Source organism: Sus scrofa, chromosome 15, assembly GCF_054392235.1.
Source record: "Sus scrofa isolate SSC_HxYL_T2T_F1_AM1 chromosome 15, Sscrofa_HxYL_maternal_Yorkshire_Landrace_v2.0, whole genome shotgun sequence".
Taxonomy (NCBI): Eukaryota; Metazoa; Chordata; class Mammalia; order Artiodactyla; family Suidae; genus Sus; species Sus scrofa.
Genome location: NC_139397.1, coordinates 118,315,076 through 118,333,905, shown reverse-complemented (window position 1 = coordinate 118,333,905; position 18,830 = coordinate 118,315,076). Strand labels below are relative to the sequence as shown.

Genomic DNA, 18,830 nt, shown 5'->3' with positions numbered 1-18,830 from the left:
AGACTCAGTAACTAGCCCAGAGCCCCACAGTGAGTGGCAGAGCCAGGACTTAAACCCACATAGTCTGAGCCTAGAGCCTGCAGCCCTTGGGCTAAGAGTACCTCAAAACCATCAGAACCAAGTCATGGGGCTCATTGCAGGAAGAACTCTGCAAGGACAATAAGACTGCTTCCAAGCACAGCCTTCGCAAACCCGGAAGGCATGGGATGTATGTTTTGCACACTGAAGGGCCCACAGGCTGCAGAGCGAACCTCTAAGCTTGCATAGGAATGGGCATGATGGTCCTGTTATAAAGACATGGCTGTTTTCTGGCAGCTTCTGACTTCAGATCAGAGTTTCAGAAGCTGCATTTAGTGGGCCCTTGGCCAGCAAACTGCTTCCACACTCTGGGGTCTAGCGTAAGCTGCTCCATCTTTCTAAATCAAAGCAGTTAAAGTGTCCCCATATCTGACTTTTGGGACAGCCTAGACAGTGTTGTGATCACATAGATCCCAAAACAGTGTCTCATGGCTGCCTCAGAGAGGAAGAAACAGGACCGATCTTATGGAGTGGAGGTCAAATATGTGATGGGGAGTTCCCGTCGTGGCGCAGTGGTTAACGAATCCGACTAGGAACCATGAGGTCGCGGGTTCGGTCCCTGCCCTTGCTCAGTGGGTTAACGATCCAGCGTTGCCGTGAGCTGTGGTGTAGGTTGCAGACGCGGCTCGGATCCCGAGTTGCTGTGGCTCTGGCGTAGGCCGGTGGCTACAGCTCCGATTCGACCCCTAGCCTGGGAACCTCCATATGCCGCGGGAGCGGCCCAAGAAATAGCAACAACACAAAGACAAAAAAGACAAATATGTGATGGGATTGGAGAAGCAGCAAAAAGCCTCTCTGTGAAAACAGAGCCTCCCCCGTCTCCCAGACGGCCAATTCCTAACTAACCTGGGTAAACTTCTTAAGAGACGTCTGCATTTTTACTCAGTGTACGGCATGCTAATACCTTCAGAAGAAGGTGCAATTTCACACATTAACTGATTTTACTCTCTCCTGCCATCATATAGCCCCTAGCAGAGAGCGGTGCTCTGGGAGAACGGGCAACAGGACAGGTAAGAGGAAAGTCTGGATAGAGAGCACGAGAAAGGCTGCACACCTGTCTGTGTGGCCACCACTGGTCCCGATGGAACATCTAAGTCAAGGTTCTAGGTGGTCAGAATATATATAGCATGAGGGCCTCAGGTCTCTAGCTGCAGAAAAAGAGGCTGGAGTTACAGGGGAGGAAAAATAATTTCTCCTCTACTCTTCTGAGTTCCTTTTTTTTTTCTTGTCTTTTTAGGGCCGAACCCGAGGTATATGGAAGTTCCCAGGCTAGGGGTCAAATCGGAGCTAAATGGGCTGGCCTACACCAGAGCCATAGCAATGTGGGGATCCAAGCCGCATCTGCGTGACCTACACCACAGCTCACAGCAACTCCGGATCCTTAGCCCACTGAGCGAGGCCAGGGATCAAACCCGCATCCTCATGGATGCTAGTCGGGTGTGTTAACTGCTGAGCCACGATGGGAACGCCTCTTCTGAATTCTTAGCTGGCACCTCAATAATAAAAGACAGATTAATATGAGAAAAACAAACAGATGTTTACTAACGTGTACCCCTCATGTACACCTGAGAGATAGGGAAAAACGAAGGACTCCCCAAGGTGGCCTAGAATTCAGAATTAAATACCCTCTTCACCGGGAAGCAGAGGGGAAGTTGGCCTCTTAGGGGACAGTACATAATTTTTAGGAAAGATGAATGGATCCTGAGAAGAAGAGATGGGGGATATGATAGTGTGTGACACAGTCTGTATGAGTGCGGTGTCAATTCTAGTCGCCTCATCTGGCGCAAGTGTCAACAATAGTCCCCAGGGGATGATACTCCTGGGGAGGGAGGAGCTTTTATGAGCTGAGCTCCTTTCGGACGATGTGTCTTTAAGCAGAAAAGGAGAGTTCAGAAAAGCTTCTCCTTGCAATTGCTGCTTTTCACGTGCCCACGGCTCACAATAATCAATACGTCAAAGCAGAATGTTGGGATAACATCCTGAACTCCTGTAGGCATATTTTAGGGTGGCATCTTCTTGAGCCTTCAGAGCATAGGACCTCTGTGGTCCTTTTTGGCTCTCAGGCATTCGAGTCTGCAAGGCCCTGGGGATGCGTGACAGGAGTGCTTAGGAGCCAGGTTAGGGGAAAACTGAAAATTCATCTTCAAAAGAAAAGCCATGAGTGCTGGCTCTCACATACCAGGCTCTTTCTCTGCAAAGATCACCTTTAAACTGGTCAAGTCCCCGAAGCACAGTCAGGAGCCCTTAGACACCAGCTGAAAAGGGAAACAGCGTTCCCTTTATAAACTGGTACTTGGTCTAAATGTAACGTCACATGGGGTTTCTGTTGTTGAACTTTTCCATGGCCTGATCTCCTCTTTCTTCTGTTTTGTGCCCTCTTCCCTTCCACTCCGACCTTTGCTGTTCCTTATCTGGTCTTGTAATTACGGAGGCCTCTCGTATCCCAAGTACTTTAGCTCTTTCTTCTGTGGTTTGATTCCCACAGTTTAATAAAGGGTCTTGTGCAGCGCCTTGCTCCTCGGAGGAAAGTTGCTTTAATTATTAGGCATGAGGACACATAAACAATGAACGGAGAACAGTGATTGAAATATGAATTTCATATGAAGACTCTTACTTAGGCTTTTTAGTTTAATTTGAAGGGGAAAAAAAAAAATCTCAAGGTTGCATCTGTATTCAAAGACACTTCAATGTACTAAACCCGCTGTTAGAACAACTTCACTGCAAAGCATTTTAAGGGCAAATGTCAGAAAAAAAAAAAAAAACTCCACATTTAAAAGCCCTGTCTCTGCCTCTTTTGAAAAGCAGGGTTCGCCTTTGGTTGAGAAATGTCACTGCCTACTAAGTTCTTTGTGGGGGGAAGAAAGAAAATTGAATGTTTTCTTTAAACAGGTCATTAACAGTCAATACTTATTTGAAAAATAGAAAAACAAAAACCTGCTTCCAGAGGCAGATAAAAGCTTCCAATCACTTAGGATATCACTTGAGCATATCTAGGGCGAGATGTGCTGATGCAGGTTTCAGACCTTTCCAAGAGAATGTCTTCACTCAACAGCCCCGAGAGCTTGTGAAAGAGGCAGAGCCATCCGGATTGTGAGCCCTCATACATGCTGCACACAGAGTCGCCCAGGAGAAGCGCACAAAGCACACTTTATGGCAGGGCCGGCTTTGCATTTTCCATTTTAGTACCGGCAAATGCGTATGAATGAAGATTAACCATTTTTGCATAAAGTGCCAAACCACCTCCCCGAGGCAGCAGAATGCAAATGGGAGCAAAAGAGCAAAGGACAGCTAAAATAAATGCGGCAGATCTCAGGCACTGCGAGCACAGGGGGAGGGCGCGCGGCAGGCTTTATTAACATTCATCTGCAGCCTGATTTTTCTATTTAATTTGAAATTATTTCATTGCATAGGTCTCTGACGGCTTGAGAATATAAATAAATGCCTTTTTCTAAAAGTGACCTGATGCTGGCTCCTGGAAGGCTCTGCCTCTGATTGCTGGGCTTTCAAGCAAACATATGTTTCCATAGAGATGTGGGTGACCCGGGCTCCGTGCAAGTACCCACTTGTATCAGCAATTCAATTATGCTCAGTTCTTTTAAGATGTGATGATGTCAGCTCAAGTCTTTAAAATAGGCCCATCCGGAGAGATGCCTCGGGAAAGGTGAAGTGGTTGGCATTACGAGGTTCAGAAGAATAAATTCCACTCCCTCCAAGCGCGCCATAATAGGCTCTCCCCCTGAAGATCACGCTGCCTTGCCTGCCACCTCCCACTGCCCACGGAGCAAATCCCAGACCTCAGAGGGGTGTAGACAAAAGACTGAGCACAGTTCTCCCCCTCACGCCCCTGAGCACCTCAGTACCTCCCACAAGCTCCCCAAACGTTGAAAGGGCAATAACACACCTTCTCTTTCCTTCTTTCCTTTCCCCCAGCTCTTCAAATAGTTATGGCAATTCCTACACAAAGGGCCATGTTTTTTCTTAGCATTTGACATTTACTGAACACCTACAAAGCACCCAGCTCTACTGGGTGGGGGGGGGGTGCTGGCAATGGCTACAAAATGGAATTCTTACTGTATATCTGGCCCTTCCTATGGATGAACTCATTTAATTTTCATAAAGATCCTTCGGAGGATATGAGTCCTCCTTTTATAGGAAAAGAAATGTTAGCCTGGAGCAGCGCGCTACTCACTCAAGCCACACTGCTAGTAAGTGCCTGAGCTGAAATCTGAACTTGAACCTTCTGACTTCAGGGTTTCCGCCCCCAAAGGAGCTTCCACCCTTGGGTGGAGACAGGTACGTGCGCAAAAACACAGCAAAGAGGAGGTGGGGGAGGAAATCGGCGCATGGACTCAGGAAATTAGATTCAGAATTGACCTGGCTCAAGGCTCTGGGCAGCGCAATACTGGGGCTGTGATGGGCCTGGCTTGCCAGTCTCATCCCAGAGACCAGGCTCATTAGAGGGTTCGAGGCGGGCTCGCACTTAGTGGGGAGGCTGTAAGTGGGGGCTGTAGGCTTCTTAAAAGTTTTATAGCAAGTTTTTAAGGAAAACATTCACCCCCCAAGGAAAACATGCATTATGGTTCTGCACTATAGCTGCAGACTGGCAGGGAGAAATCTTAACTAAGCCTGGCAAACAAAAGCTCTACCTTCATGACCAACGCTGGGGAAGCTGGCTCATCTGGCATGGAATAAACACCCGGTGAACAAAGCCACCATCTCTCCAGAACGGAATCTGATTTCAAACCCCTGTTCCAAGGAACTCACACTATTTCTAGTTCATTAAGTCACAACTCTCCTAGCCAACCTTGAATGGTTTCCTAAGAGTAGCAGAGAAAGTCAGGTGCCTGCAAGTTCCCTGAAACCTCTGTCCTTGGCATGAAAACAGTCTCTGATGAACTCACGTATGGGCATGGGCGTTTTGTGGGAGAGAAATGCTAGGGAACTAAGGCAAAGACGTCCAGCAGAAGAGAAATACAGGCAGCCAGCTCCTCTCAGGCCCTCCCCCCGCCCAGGTTATCTTTGCTCCTAAGCCTCGCCAACAAAATCAGCCTCTACTCACTTGGTAAGGTGTCCTGGTGTTGCAACTCAGGGTTTGCAGCGCTCCGACTGCCTTTCTCAATAGGCAGATAGGCCCTGTCCCCACGGTGGCCACCTTTATCAACTTGCTTTTACGGCATCCAATTAAGGCCACTCAGCAGTGACGCAGGTGGAGCCAGAAACCCAGGTAGGTAGCAGGATCCTGGGTGTGGTTGAGTAACCAGCTGTGGGCCTCCTGAGGCGGGTGGGGTGGGGTGGGGGAAACTCACCTCCTGAGAAACTGCATGTTTCCTTTTTGTATAACCGCCCTGTGCCTTTGGCCTTCGGGGCCCCTGGAAGCGCATGCTCAGCTCTTCGTTCTTCTCTCGGGGAGGGCACAGTGGTAAGACTGAACTTGCAACCTTTCCACCGCCTGCCCCAGAGGCTGGGACTGAACAGGCTGGGGCTGCAGTCATCATTCCAAAGGTCAGTTTCTGAGAATGGGGAGTCAGCTAAGCGCTTCTAATCTCTCAGGGACACCAGTCCAGGCAGATCAATCAATTAGCAAACATTCCTAGCGCTGCACCCTGAGGCTCTCTCTCTCCCCCTCTCCCCGTCCTAACACCTGTTCCTGGTTCTAGACCCACCTGGAGGCATCTGCTGGCTGATTTTGCACTCTATGAATAATGTACTATTGTGTCCAGGGATGTATACATTTGATTAGGGGTCATGCTCTCACCCAAAGGAATGAAGCTTTCGTGGTAAATTTTACAAGGGAAAAGCTAGTGTGAGGAGCACAGGGGTGGGGGGTGGGGTAACCACTGGGGGCATGAATGGAGAGTGTTTTCTTGACTGTTAGACCTGTGCCACCTACAGGCAAGTGAGTCCTATGTATGTTTAATTTCTGGCTTGATTCTTTTCAAAAAAACCTAATGCATACATTCAATATGTTCTTAGAAAGGCGTTAGTCCTCTTTCCTTTCTTTCTTCCTTCCTTCCTTCCCTCTCTCCCTCCTTCCTTTCTCCCTGCTTCCCTCCCTTCCTGCCTTCCTTCTTTCCTTCCTTTCTTTTTAAGCAGAGAAAGGTTTATTGCAAAGACCGTGCCAGGAGAAAGGGGACCTCATGACTGAACATGCCTGAACTCCCTGATGGTTTTCAGGGAAGAGTGTTTCAGAAAATCGCTATTTCTCTTTCCGGTCAGGCCTTCTTGGTCCCCACCATCTCGCTAACTCGCCACAGGGAGTCAGCCAGGAAGCTCCTATCACCAGCCCTGTGACAGAGGCGTCTGTGGAAAGTAACATAATGTCTTTTCCATCAAAGGAAATCTCGGTGACTCCATTTTGCTCCAGTTTCAGCTGAAACGCCTTCCTGCGACCCCCCTCCTCTTTCCCTCTTCTCCCAGTAACCATTTGTTTCAAATTAGCCACCCAGAAGAATGTGCGCCCTGACCCGACCCACGGGAAGGGGACAGGTGCATCACCTGCGTTAGGGATCAGTAGGGAGGGTCTTTTCTTTGCCCGTGCATTTTGAGCACCTGCGCCCTTCTGCAGAAGTAAAGAGCCTTGTCGAGATCTCCCTGTGTTCATGTGTCTCATTTTTTGACCCTGATGATCAGAGCCATGTCCCCAACACGCCTGCACTAATTATAGTGCCTCTGGCACAACCACACCGGACCTTGGGCCCCAAAAGGATCTCAAAGAAAAAACACTGCCCGCTTTCTGCTATTCACATTCTTCCTTATATTCTTAGGATAGAAAATAAGTAACTAGAACTGACCAAGTTTGAATCTCACCTCTACCTCTTACTAGTTTGGGGGTTTGAGCACGTGACTCGACCTCTCCATACCTTCATTTCCTCATCAATAAATTGTGAATAATAATAGTAACTGCTCCATTGGGCCGTAATGAGGATGAAACGAGTGCATATGTGTGAAGTGATTAAAACAGTGCTTGGCACAGAGTATGGGCTGTAAAATAAATAGAAACAGATAAATAATCTCATAGTTTCCTCCACAGTCTATGTGGTTGCTTTCCCTCATCTTTATTTTGCAGGTGAGAAACTAAGCCTTCAGAGGTTATGGTCATGCATCTAGCCAGAGATGGAGCTGACCCTTGAACCACAACCTTCTGACCAGAAATTGCCCTCATCTGGATACACCCTTCCCTCTGCATGGACACTGCCACCTATGGGAGGCCTTGGCCAATTTCAGGGAGGTGTGGGTGGCAGCCTAAGGCCAAGGTCTGCCTGCAGCATTGCTGAGATGGATGCAGATTCCTCGGTTCTGTGTCCACGGGGTCATTTCTTTATCATGTTCTTAAATTTTCAGCACAAGCAGAAGTAAATCCATGACTGTAATACCTCTTCCTTGTAGAATGGCTCTGAAACTCATGCCAGGTCATGGCTTCCTGCCTCGTGGGTACCAGATGTGGCCAGTACTCTAGTGACCAAATTCACAGCTAGGGTACTTGCCCTTAGAGGACAATAAGCAGTTAGCACACAGAGCAAAGTTCAAATAAAGTCTTAGTGCTAATAACAGAATGGCCTAAAAATTACTTTTTCTCCTTCCCTACATGCTGATTTCAGGTAATTGTATCAAGATAGATAAAAAAAGAGAATTAATATGATTTTAATGCCCTTGAACTTATTCTAATGCAATCACAGATAACAAAACTCATTTTGACCATTTTACAATATGTGCAGAATTCTAGAGGTCAGATTCACTGTCTTAGTGAATTTTATTTCAATTTCCAACTATAATTTTTAAAAAAAGAAATTTGTCACCTGAAATATAGGCTGCATGGGGAAAATTAATAAACACTTTGAAATGCTTCAAAGGCACAAGATATCAATAGATTTAATACATTACAAAAAGAATTCCTTCCTTTTAAAAAGCCTGTCTCTGATCAATTTCACTCTTCCTTTCCCTTTTCCAGAGTACCAAGAAGAGTGCCTTTGACTATTCAAATGTTCAATAAAAGCATGTGCAAAAAAGGGATAAATGTCCTCTCATTTTATTCTTCCTTTCTTGGTTGCAGTGAGTCTTTCATAATTTATTCCTCAGGTTTCAACCTCCAGTCCTGGGGTATCACTTAAATGCCACCGTGAACACCAGCATTGTCAAAGGCTGCTCTAGCCACATCACTGTACACACCTTCCAATTCATGCCCTCTCTCCTCCTCCCATATCTCCAACCCAGCAGGGCTGTAGTCATTCTCAGAGTCAAGGTCGAATCATGAGCCCTGAAGCCCTCCACATCTTCCTGGACTGGACCCCATGGATCTCAGGTCTTTAACCAGGTAATTTCCCCAGCATCTTCTAGTTATGTTATTCCTTAATTCAGGGGCTTGTGTTTGAGATAACCAGGTCACTGGACTAGCCCTCGGGTTCCCCTCCATCAAATCCTGTGCTCTATCCAAAAGAGATAGATTGAAAATTTATCTTTTCTATGGAATATGAGAAAAAGATGTGGCTTCCAACCCAGAGCTAAACACATTGAACCACTAACCTCGCCTACACTACACACTCCTATAACTCCACCTGTAGATAGGGATTTTTACTGCTGTTCACACCCTTACTCACGCTGTGGGTTCTTTGCAAACCTTCTCATGACCTGCCTGCATATCCCTTTGGTTTACAGCAATCAGGGCCTGAAAGCATATACCTTGCTCTGAGCCCAAGCCTGCCCTATGGCTCAACTCACATTGGGGGAAGTTCAGAAAGTACCAAATGCTTATGATGGTCTATAAGCCATGGCAATATGTAGTTTAATCTCTTTCAAATCATTTTTCTCAAGATTGAATGAATCAAAACTGGGTTTTGTACAATAGTTCAAATATTGTACAGGTCTCCTCAATAAATATAATACCATCTGTTATTTCCCTTTGGAAGACTTTCTGTTGGTCATTCAATCTACTTTAAAGCAGTTCTGAGGTGTAAATGTATTAGGTTTTGATCACTTGTCTGATGAAAAAGATTCATCTCTCACGGCCTCGATTCCATTTATACCCATTCTTGGCAGACTGAGAGAGACCAGCAAGCAGGGTTGTCTATGGTTTTTCATGGTTAAACATTTCATTATCTAACTGGGGAACACGTCTTCTGAGTGTGCTCTCCATGGGTGGACACTGCATGTGGAGGGCTGTCCTTTTGTGTGTCCCTATGGGAAATAAGACTCAATGCCTATCCATGGGGGGTGTATTTTGTGCGTCGTGGGGGATGTCAGAGCCAAGGGAAATAAGAATGCCAGTAGCAGAATCTGAAATCATTCTGAAATGACGACAACCATGTTTCTAAAAGGAGCTTTGGCGTTCCCGCTGTGGCACAGCAGTTTAAGGATCCAGCACTGTTTGTGCAGTGGCTAGGGTCACTGGTAAGGAGCAGGTTCGATCCTCGGCCCAGTGCAGTGGGTTAGATCTGATATTGCCATAGCTGTGCAGCTCTGGTTTGATTCTTGGCCCAGGAACTTCTCTATGCCGCCACCACTGCGTACAGCCCAAAAAAAAAAAAGGAGGGGAGGGGGCTTCTCTATGGGAGAGATGGCTTTAGTGTTGGCAAGTTTAATCAGAGAGGGTTTCCAGGAAGAGGCGCTCTTTTGCATTGCTTTAAGGCAGTACTGGCAAACAATGGGAATGCTGGTTTCAGATAAGAGAAAGAGAAAAATGAAACCTTTCTGGCAGAAACAAGTAAGCCATGCGTGAGGTCAGGAAGAAAACCCACCTGCATAGTACACAGAAGTCAATCAACAAATATTTACTGGGAGTCCACTGTGTCTTGGCCGGATGTGTTTGGCTAATTGTTTCACAGTCTAATTGTAAGATTGGCTCCTGAAGGAAGGTAAGATTAGCAGGCCGTAAGCAATTCGATGACATCAGAAGGCAGAATGTGAATAGGTGTTGTATGGTGTGGTTTCAATTATACGCTTGTCCTGTTGGTAATGCAGCAAAGAGATAACATCCTTGTTTAATTTTCCTTTTAGCAAATGGGAGGGCTCCTTCTCAACCCCAGCCCGCCCCATTCCCTGTGCCACCCCACTGGCATTTCTGGTTACAAGGTTCTGAAACCAGACCCTATTTTCTCTGTTATTCTTGAAATGCTAAATCAAAAATGGATCCTTAAAAAAAAAAAAAAAAAAAAAAAAAGCCATTCAACTTGATTCTTTGTCTTTACAGTTTCACAAAAACACAAGCTTTAATCTGACTAATGTTAAAAGCTCCAAAACAAATAAAAGCTATGTAGCTGAGTTTCGCTTAGCTCTAGGAAGGAAACTCATAAATTGTATTAAAGATTTCATTTGGTTTAATTTTTTACCTGGGAGATGCCCAACAGCTAATATTAGGTAATTCACCAAACTCCATCTTGAAAAAGAGACAACCAGACATCGAAAAGACATTCTTGTTGTCCTAAATGCTTCTTTTAAAAATGAAGATGTCTTAAGGAGGGAAAATGTCTTCGAAAATTAATCTAGTTAAGAAAACCTATTTCTGAATGGCTACCAGCCAGACTTAACTTGGTTTCATTTTTCATTCAAGTTTTCAAACAAAACCTGACTAGACAGGATGCAACCACTCTGGACACCTCATGGAAACATGGGGTAGGGACTGAGGAAATACTACAAGGATGACCTAATGTTTAGTTTTAGTTTTTTAAAAATCCTAAAGCTGTGCTGCATGATAGGAAAAAATAAATTTAGCTACGACAAAGCATTCCCCTTCTTTAAAAAGAAATTTTTATTAGAGTTGATTTACAATGGTCTGTCGACTTCTGCTATACAACAAAGTGACCCAGTCATACATTTATATACATTTTTCTCACATTAGCCTCCATCATGTTCCATCACAAGTGACTAGATATAGTTCCCTGTGTTATACGGCAGGATCTCATTGCTCATCCATTTCAAACACAATATCTTGCCTCTACTAACCCCAAACTCCCAGCTTCAAACCTCTGAATCATCAGGCCCTTGCTTTACAAAGACTTCTCATGTCTAATAACACTGCCTACCTTTAGCAAGAACTGCCTTTTACTGCACACGTCCATTTACTCATTCACCCATTCACTCATTCATTCAGTATTCTTTTAACAAACATGTCTGAGCACTTCTTCTGTGCCGGGAACTGGCCTACATGCTAGGGCTACACCAACGAACAAAACAAAACTGCTTGGGCACACACTGGATGATTTGACCTCTTGATGTCTATTTCACTGAGTCCTCATAATGCTCCTGCAAGGTGGGTATTATCCTGCTATGTTCCTGATGAGGGAACTAGGCATCGAGACATTAAGGCCAAGGTCCCAGAGCCAGTCAACAGCAAGGCAGGGACTGAACCTCTGGAGTGACTCCCAAGCTTGTGTTTATTCCACTAGTCTACTGCCATTGTTTGGTTCAATGCAAATACAGGGAATCAATTATTTAACGAGTTCATTCCAATTAAGTATTCCCATGAATTAGAATAAAAAATGTAAAGTCGGCGGCATTTATCAATGGGAAGAAGAACAATGTTCTTAAATTTTGCTGTTAAGAGGAGTTCCTGCTGTGGCTCAGTGGAAATGAACCTGACTAGCATCCATGAGTAGGCAAGTCCGATTCCCTGGCCTTGCTCAGTGGGTTAAAGATCTGCTGTTGTAGTGAGCTGTGGTGTAGGTTGCAGATGTGGCTGTGGTGTAGGCTGGTAGCTACAGCTCTGATTCAACCCCTAGCCTGGGATCCTCCATACACCCCGGGTGTGGCCCTACAAAAAAACAAAAAAAATTTTTTTTGCTGTAAGATACCATTTTTTTGCCAGTCACATTCTGCTTCCGTCACGATGAGCCTATAGTAAAGGAAATACCCAAGGCCCTCTCATGTAAGTCCCATCGTCACAGTTTTTAGTTTTGCAGTTGATTTGGGGGGAACTTAAATGTGTGTGTTTATACTTGGCTCAAATTAATTTTGTTTTATTCATTTGGCCCATTTTTCTAGTCTATTAGAGTTTTATTTTAAATTTTGGATACAAATCTCTAACTTTACACTTTAGCTGTACATTTCCCTTCGATCCTCCACAAACTGGAGGCCCATCATTTACATAACTTATGCCATTAAGTAAACAGTCTGGGCTTGCATCTCAGCTCTGCCACTAAGAGCTGTGCAACCTTGAGGAAGTTACTTGAACCCTCTGTGCTGCAGTTTACTCATTTGTAAAGTGGAGATAAAAATATCCACTGCACAGGACTATTGCCAGGATTAAAAAAAAAGACAAAGACACAGAGTAATAGAACAGTGTGGACACATAAGAGTTCAATAGGTGTCTCTTATTTCTATTGTTTTCATCAGATTAATCATCTCTCAAGTCACGGATGAAGAGAAATCTAGAGAAAAACACAAATATCTGTCAATAGATCCAGGGACCACAAGGACTCATTCTTTAACGCTCCTTGGGTTTGGTTATGCAAACCTAGCTGGGAATCCACTTGACTAGTCAGTTACTCAGTTCATACGTCTCCACTAAACCCATAATAGAATACTGAGATACTGGAGTTCCCGTCGTGGCGCAGTGGTTAACGAATCTGACTAGGAACCATAAGGTTGCAGGTTCGATCCCTGGCCTTGCTCAGTGGGTTAAGGATCCAGCGTTGCCATGAGCTGTGGTGTAGGTTGCAGATGCGTCTCAGATCCCGCATTGCTGTGGCTGTGGTATAGGCGGGCGGCTACAGCTCCGATTCGACCCCTAGCCTGGGAACCTCTGTATGCCACAAGAGTGGCCCTAGAAAAGGCAAAAAGACAAAAAAAAAAAAAAAAAAAAAAAAAAGAATCTTGAGATATTGTGAAAACTGAATTGAAGACATTCATATATACCCACCCTGCCACATTTACGTCATCTTGCATTCTAGCTGCTCTACTGAAGGGGAGAATCATTTAGTCCTGCTTGACTTCCTGTGGGCGCCTAACGATGATCACTTTGTGTTTTGAGTGTTCTCAAAAGTTTCAGGATCGATCTCAGAATTTTGCTGGGATTCTTTGGATTCTCTTTTTGTCGATCTCCAGGCTTCGGGGGATTTCTCCATTGGCTAAAATGCCTCCCAGATGCCTGGCTGGAGTGGGGCAGTCATGGGCACGCGTGTTCTCAGGCCTGTGCACATAGTCTGAGCCAGGAGATGCCAACTGACACTAGTCGGCTAAGGACCTCGTACTGGGTCGCTGTGAGCCACGCCTCCCTCTTACTGACACCGTGTTCTACTCTGCAAGGTGGGAAATCGTGCTCCTTGATTAAAATAAGAGGAAACGAGCAGAGCTTTGCTTTTCTCATAAAAGGTCCTATCCCTTTCATGTTCTTTTTTTTCCTACAAAAGTAAAACAAATTTCTGCAATAAAAAAATACAATAAAAATAGTATTCCAGTCTTGACAGAAATTATAACTTTGTCATTAGCAAAAATAGGCAGAATGCTGGACATCACGGGCATTCCCGTTTTCTATGTCTGGTTTATTTGGTCACCTTTGTTGGTTGTAGACATGTTCCTTGCCAGCTTTTTAAGCCTCTTTTGTTGTTTTTAGAATTTTTTACATACCTCAGCTCACTCTGGATTCTAGGCTTCCGGACACAACTCTAAGGAGATTAACTCTCTCTTGGGTATTTATTCCTGGTTACCTGCCTCTCCTTACCTTCTTCTTTAAAAGGTCTTTTATATTTTGAGTTAATTTGAGCATGTCCTTTACAGCCACAGCCATTTCTTTTCCTCAATTTTTTTTAGAACTTTCAAAACTCTCATTCTATTTTTTTTTTCCAAAACTGTCATGTTAATCATTCAAAAATTTTTGGATTGCTAGACTTGGAATGTGTGTGTGTGTGTGTGTGTGTGTGTGTGTGTGAGAGAGAGAGAGAGAGAGAGAGAGAGAGAGAGAGAGAGAGAGAGGGAGAGAGAGAGAGATTTATTGGGTATAACTATGTGCCAGGTACTGTCCTACTTGCTAAGATACAAAGATAAACATGACAGATGCAGACCTGCTGTCTTGAAGCTTAAAGCTTCAGAGTAAATAGAGATACATGCTGGGGAATTATGATGCAGCATGGATTTGATACTGAATTTGAGAAGGGAGGGTTGAGGCACTTGGGAACACAGAGAAAGGGCCCTAATCTGAATTTAAGGGTTGGGTTTCTCATTTCCTTAGTCATCTTTTCTTTCAGAGCTCAGGCTATAGCTATATTTACTTCTCTATTTAAAATTTCCCTCCCATAGTCTGAGTGGGTACGTCATCTGTTCCCTGGTTATCACAAAAGCTTGTCATGGCCACAATCTTCCAAGTGCTTGGCACACAGCAGACACCCAATAAATATTTGCTGAATAAACAGATACACATTCTTTCCACTTCTATTTCACCAACCAGCATCTTCTTGGTTAAAACATTTTTTTTTTTTAGGGTTGCACCCAAGGCATATGGGAGTTCCCAGGCTATCTGAGCCGCGTCTGTGACCTACACCACAGCTCACAGCAATTCCAGATCCTTAACCCACTCACTGAGTGAGGCCAGGGATCGAACCTGTTTCCTCATGGATGCTAGTCAGATTTGTTTCTGCTGAGCCACGACGGGAACTCCTTCTTGGTTAAAATTTGATCCAAAAAATAGAAGTTTCCTTCATTTCCTTTGGCTTTCTCGAGATGAAATGTCCATTAGGTCAACTGGTATCTGAGATTTGCCTTCACTTCCACATGAATAAGACTTCTAGCAAATGCCCAAAGCGCTCAAATGTCTCCTCACGCCTACTACCTACGTTTGTGCCATCGTCGAATGCTACATCAGAAGAAAATTACACCAACGCTTCATACGGTGGGTTTGCCTAAGTTCATTTACTCACTTAAAACTATTGATTGAGCACCTACTATGTGCAAAGAACTGTTCTGGGGACTCTGTTTTTTTTTCTTCTTCTTTTTAACTTCTCCAGGTGTGTGTCCTTTCTTGGGTCTTTGGATATTCATGCTTCTGCCTTCCCAGAACATCTGGATTCCTGCTCCATGGCAACAAAACTTATTTTCCTTCTATTTCTTCTCTGTCAAAACCTGCCCATGACCAACCTTTTCTCGATGACACATTAGTAAAAACAGTTTTCTCTATCTTTCGATAATGAAAACTTTTCTTATTTTCCTATAATACTAGCTAACATATCGAATTAGGTATGGGAATTAAAGAATCAGAGCTACGAGACGAAGAACGACATTGTTTGTAAACTGCATCCCTTACCACCCACTGCAAGAATCATTGGCCTTAATGATGGAAATAATTAAAATTTTAAAAGAATATAGGCAAATCTATAATAGTCATCCATAAGGGGAGTGATTTCAGGATTTGAACTTTATTTATCCACATACCCCATATTCAGCATAAAAATTGGAATTTACTTTCAATACTAGGACATGTAAATACAAGCATTACATCTTTAATTTCTTTAAAATACCTTTTGTAAAGTAATTTTAGTGATCTATAATCAAAGGCAAAAGCTGTCCCCTCCAGTGAACCATCACAATTTATTTTCCATATGAAACAAAACTATACGCTTATTTTCTTGAAAAGTACAGATTTTTTTCACCGAGGTTTCTGTACCAAGTATTTGAGTCATTAAATCATTTTCACTGGGTGTGATCTGAGCTTAGAGCAACTTGTCAGTAGAGAAACAGCAACTCCATTTTTCTTTGGTGTTTTCCTGATGTGCTGCTAACAGACTGTGCTCTGTCTACACAAGGTCATGGCCACCTGACCTGGAAGTGGGCTTTGCTGAGTCAGGAGGTCAGAGATCATCATGGATTGCTGAATAAACAACAACACATAATGAAAGTAATGGCGAGTGAGGGAAAGAACCCTAATGGTAATGAGAGGGCGAGCTAAGCCAAATACAGTTTTATCCAAAGATAAAAGAAATTCTGCACTGGGCAAGAAAATTTTCAGCGAAGAACAGAGAATAAAATTCACTAGTAGTGAGTGTACTTAGAATACTGATGATATTGCTGTTTTAACCCATCAGGTATATCATTTCAATAATATTGAGCAAGTCTGAAGACTTTGAAAAAATTCGAAAAAATTTCAGTCTGTTTTCAAGTCTTGGGTTGGTTACAATTACCAGGAAACAGAAAGCAAATTTTAGGAAAAATTTATTGCACCTATAGCATCCCAATAAATTACTACTTCTGATTATTACATATAATAATGAAATATCTAGATATGTTTAATTAAGTAGCAAGAGGTACTGGAGACATGGTAAGAATCTGATTCCCATGACAGTAAGTGTTAGGAATATAGAAGGAAGCAACCTCCAAAATACATAAGTTCAGATGCAAACTTGTAGTTTGACATGGATTCCCTCATCAGAGATAATGCAGACATCATGCACGAGCTACTGCAATGACTTACACATGATATTCATACTCCTACTACGAGCATGTTAAGAGATCTCCTCTTTTCCTTTTTTTTTTTTTTTTGTTGTTGTTGTCATCTTTTAGGGCTGCACCTGCAGCACATGGAAGTTCCTAGGCTAGGGGTCGAACTGGAGCTGTAGCTGCCACCTTATGTCACAGCAACTCAGGATCCAACCGTTTTTGCAACCTACACCACAGCTCACGGCAACGCCAGATCTTTAACCCAGTGAGTGAGGCCAATGTCCTCGCAGTTCCCATCATGGCTCAGTGGTTAGCAAACCCGACTAGCATTCATGAGGATGCGGGTTTGATCCCTGGCCTCCCTCAGTGCATTAAGCATCCGGTGTTGTTGTGAGCTTGGTGTAGGTCACAGATGTGGCTCGGATCCCACATTGCTATGGCTTTGGTATAGGCTGGCAGCTACACTTCCAATTGGACCCCTAGCCTGGGAACCTCCATATGCTGTGGGTGCGTCCATTAAAGACAAAAAGACAAAAACAAAACAAACAAACAAACAAAAAAACACCCTTGTTCTCATGGATACCAGTCAGGTACATGATTACCCCTGAGCCGTAATGGGAACTCCCTCTTCTTTCCTTTTATTTTCGTATCATATATTCCACACTATTAATGTACAGTACTATGTCCATTGCTAAGTCAAGTTCATGAATAATCAGCAAATTAAATTTTTTCTTCTTATTTGATACTGCTATTCTCGTATAATGGTTTATTTAATTAGCTTCACTTGAAATTCTTAGTAGGGCAAAAGATTTCATTAAGTCCCTCTAGGTAAAAACGGATGGACCTAAGAACAAAACCTTGGACATAAATAGAATTCATCATCTTCTCAGGCTTAAAAGACTCCTTTTGGATATGCCTGTCAGTGTAAATGAAGAGAGTATCCTGCAGAAAAAGAAACCCTTGCATTAAAGACAGAAATATCAACACGAGAACAGTTTTGAACCTATCGACCATTAATGTGTATAAGTGGATGAAGTGAAATAATCAATCCATGTTCAAGAAATGACTTCCATGGCAATGCTCCCAACTTATCATTTGTAAAATACGACAGTTAATTTATGGTTTCCGGATGGCTAAGGAATGGCATTAGAATCCCAATATGTTCCTGTTTGGAAAGAATTTCATATCTCAGTGAAATTTCTCCTTTTATAAATGATGAAATGGAGCCCCTAAGTATATAAGAAACTTGTCAAAAGTCACACCCTAGAAAGTGGCAAGGTTGGGACTTCAACACAGATCTTCCATTCTCTGTTCATCCAAGCAAATTTTACTGAGCACTTTCTATGTACATAGGCCTGTGCCACGTCCTAGGTAGAGGAGTAATAGTGAATGAAACATGGACCCTGGCCGAGAACTTTGATTCTGGTGAGGGTGACGAGACAAGTAAACAGGACACAAGTCAACACAAGCTATTAGAGAGGAGGTGCAAGGTTTTATTAGATCACTTTGACTCAGCAGTGGAGGATGGGAGCAAATGGCTGAGATTAGGAGGATCAAGGGAAGCCTCCAGATGGATGAGAGCTCTAAGCTGGGCCCTGAATTAGCCAGATGAATGGGGTACAGTGAAGAGGAAAGAAAGAGGAAGGATATGACCTCAGCAGAGGGACCAGATACACCAGAGCCCAGATGCAAAAGAGATTCGGGGCTGACCGGGATATTCAGTGTTCCTAGAACTGAATGAAGAGAGGAGAGATGATGATGCAAGAGAGAGAAAGTGATTTAAGTGATGGAGCCTCAGTTTTATCCTGCGAGGAGCAAGGTGTCTCTGCAGGGTCACGAGTAAGGGACTGAAGTAGCTGGGTGCATAGTTTAGGAAGGACTCAGGGGCAGTGGGGGATCAGATTGGCATGAAGGGCAAGGGAAGTCTGTGAACCCTTGATTTTGCAACATGGATGTCCTGGTCCTTAGAAAGAAGAAACGCCCTGATAAAAAAGACATAAACTTTGGTTGATCCATCATCCGTAGTAAAACTCGGTTATCCGACGTCCATCACTGTAGAGCCTGAGCATCTTTGAGCTCATGGAAAAAGGCCAATGTATGGACCTTGAAGGCTAAAAACTAGGCTTTGAAACATGGCCTCAGTGTAAAGGTCCTGCTGAGCAGGTCCCCACATGGCAGTCACAGCACTGTCCCAGCCAAACCGGCTCCAGCTGCCACCCTCTCTGAGCCCCAGGTCTCAGCTGGAACTGCGGGTCATCATACCTGTTCATCTATTTCACAGTAATATGGTGAAGACACTTCTCCATCTCAGCAGAAAGTGAGAGTAAGAATAGCTCTTTTACAGGGATGCTGTGAGGATTCGAAGATAACATCCGTAAACATGTAGCTTTAGCGCT

General features: G+C 43.9%; 1 protein-coding gene and 2 long non-coding RNA genes across 17 annotated transcripts in view; 2 read left to right on the top strand and 1 right to left on the bottom strand.

Moving 5' to 3' along the window:
* Positions 1-18,830, bottom strand: part of SPATS2L (spermatogenesis associated serine rich 2 like) — a 181,059-nt gene that overhangs the window by 102,926 nt on the left and 59,303 nt on the right. For 4 of the 15 annotated variants that reach the window (XM_084998078.1, XM_084998083.1, XM_084998077.1 and 1 more), the window contains exon 3: positions 9,810-10,017. In XM_084998078.1, the coding sequence (XP_084854204.1) occupies positions 9,810-9,961 (152 nt within the window). In that variant the 5' untranslated portion in view covers positions 9,962-10,017. 15 annotated transcript variants of the gene reach the window in all.
* Positions 1-18,830, top strand: part of LOC146396078 (uncharacterized) — a 1,511,729-nt gene that overhangs the window by 1,464,239 nt on the left and 28,660 nt on the right. The window lies entirely within an intron of this gene.
* On the top strand, positions 5,487-6,664 carry LOC146396079 (uncharacterized). The gene is made up of 2 exons (XR_014828935.1): positions 5,487-5,580; positions 6,295-6,664. It is a non-coding gene; the product is annotated as an uncharacterized LOC146396079 (long non-coding RNA).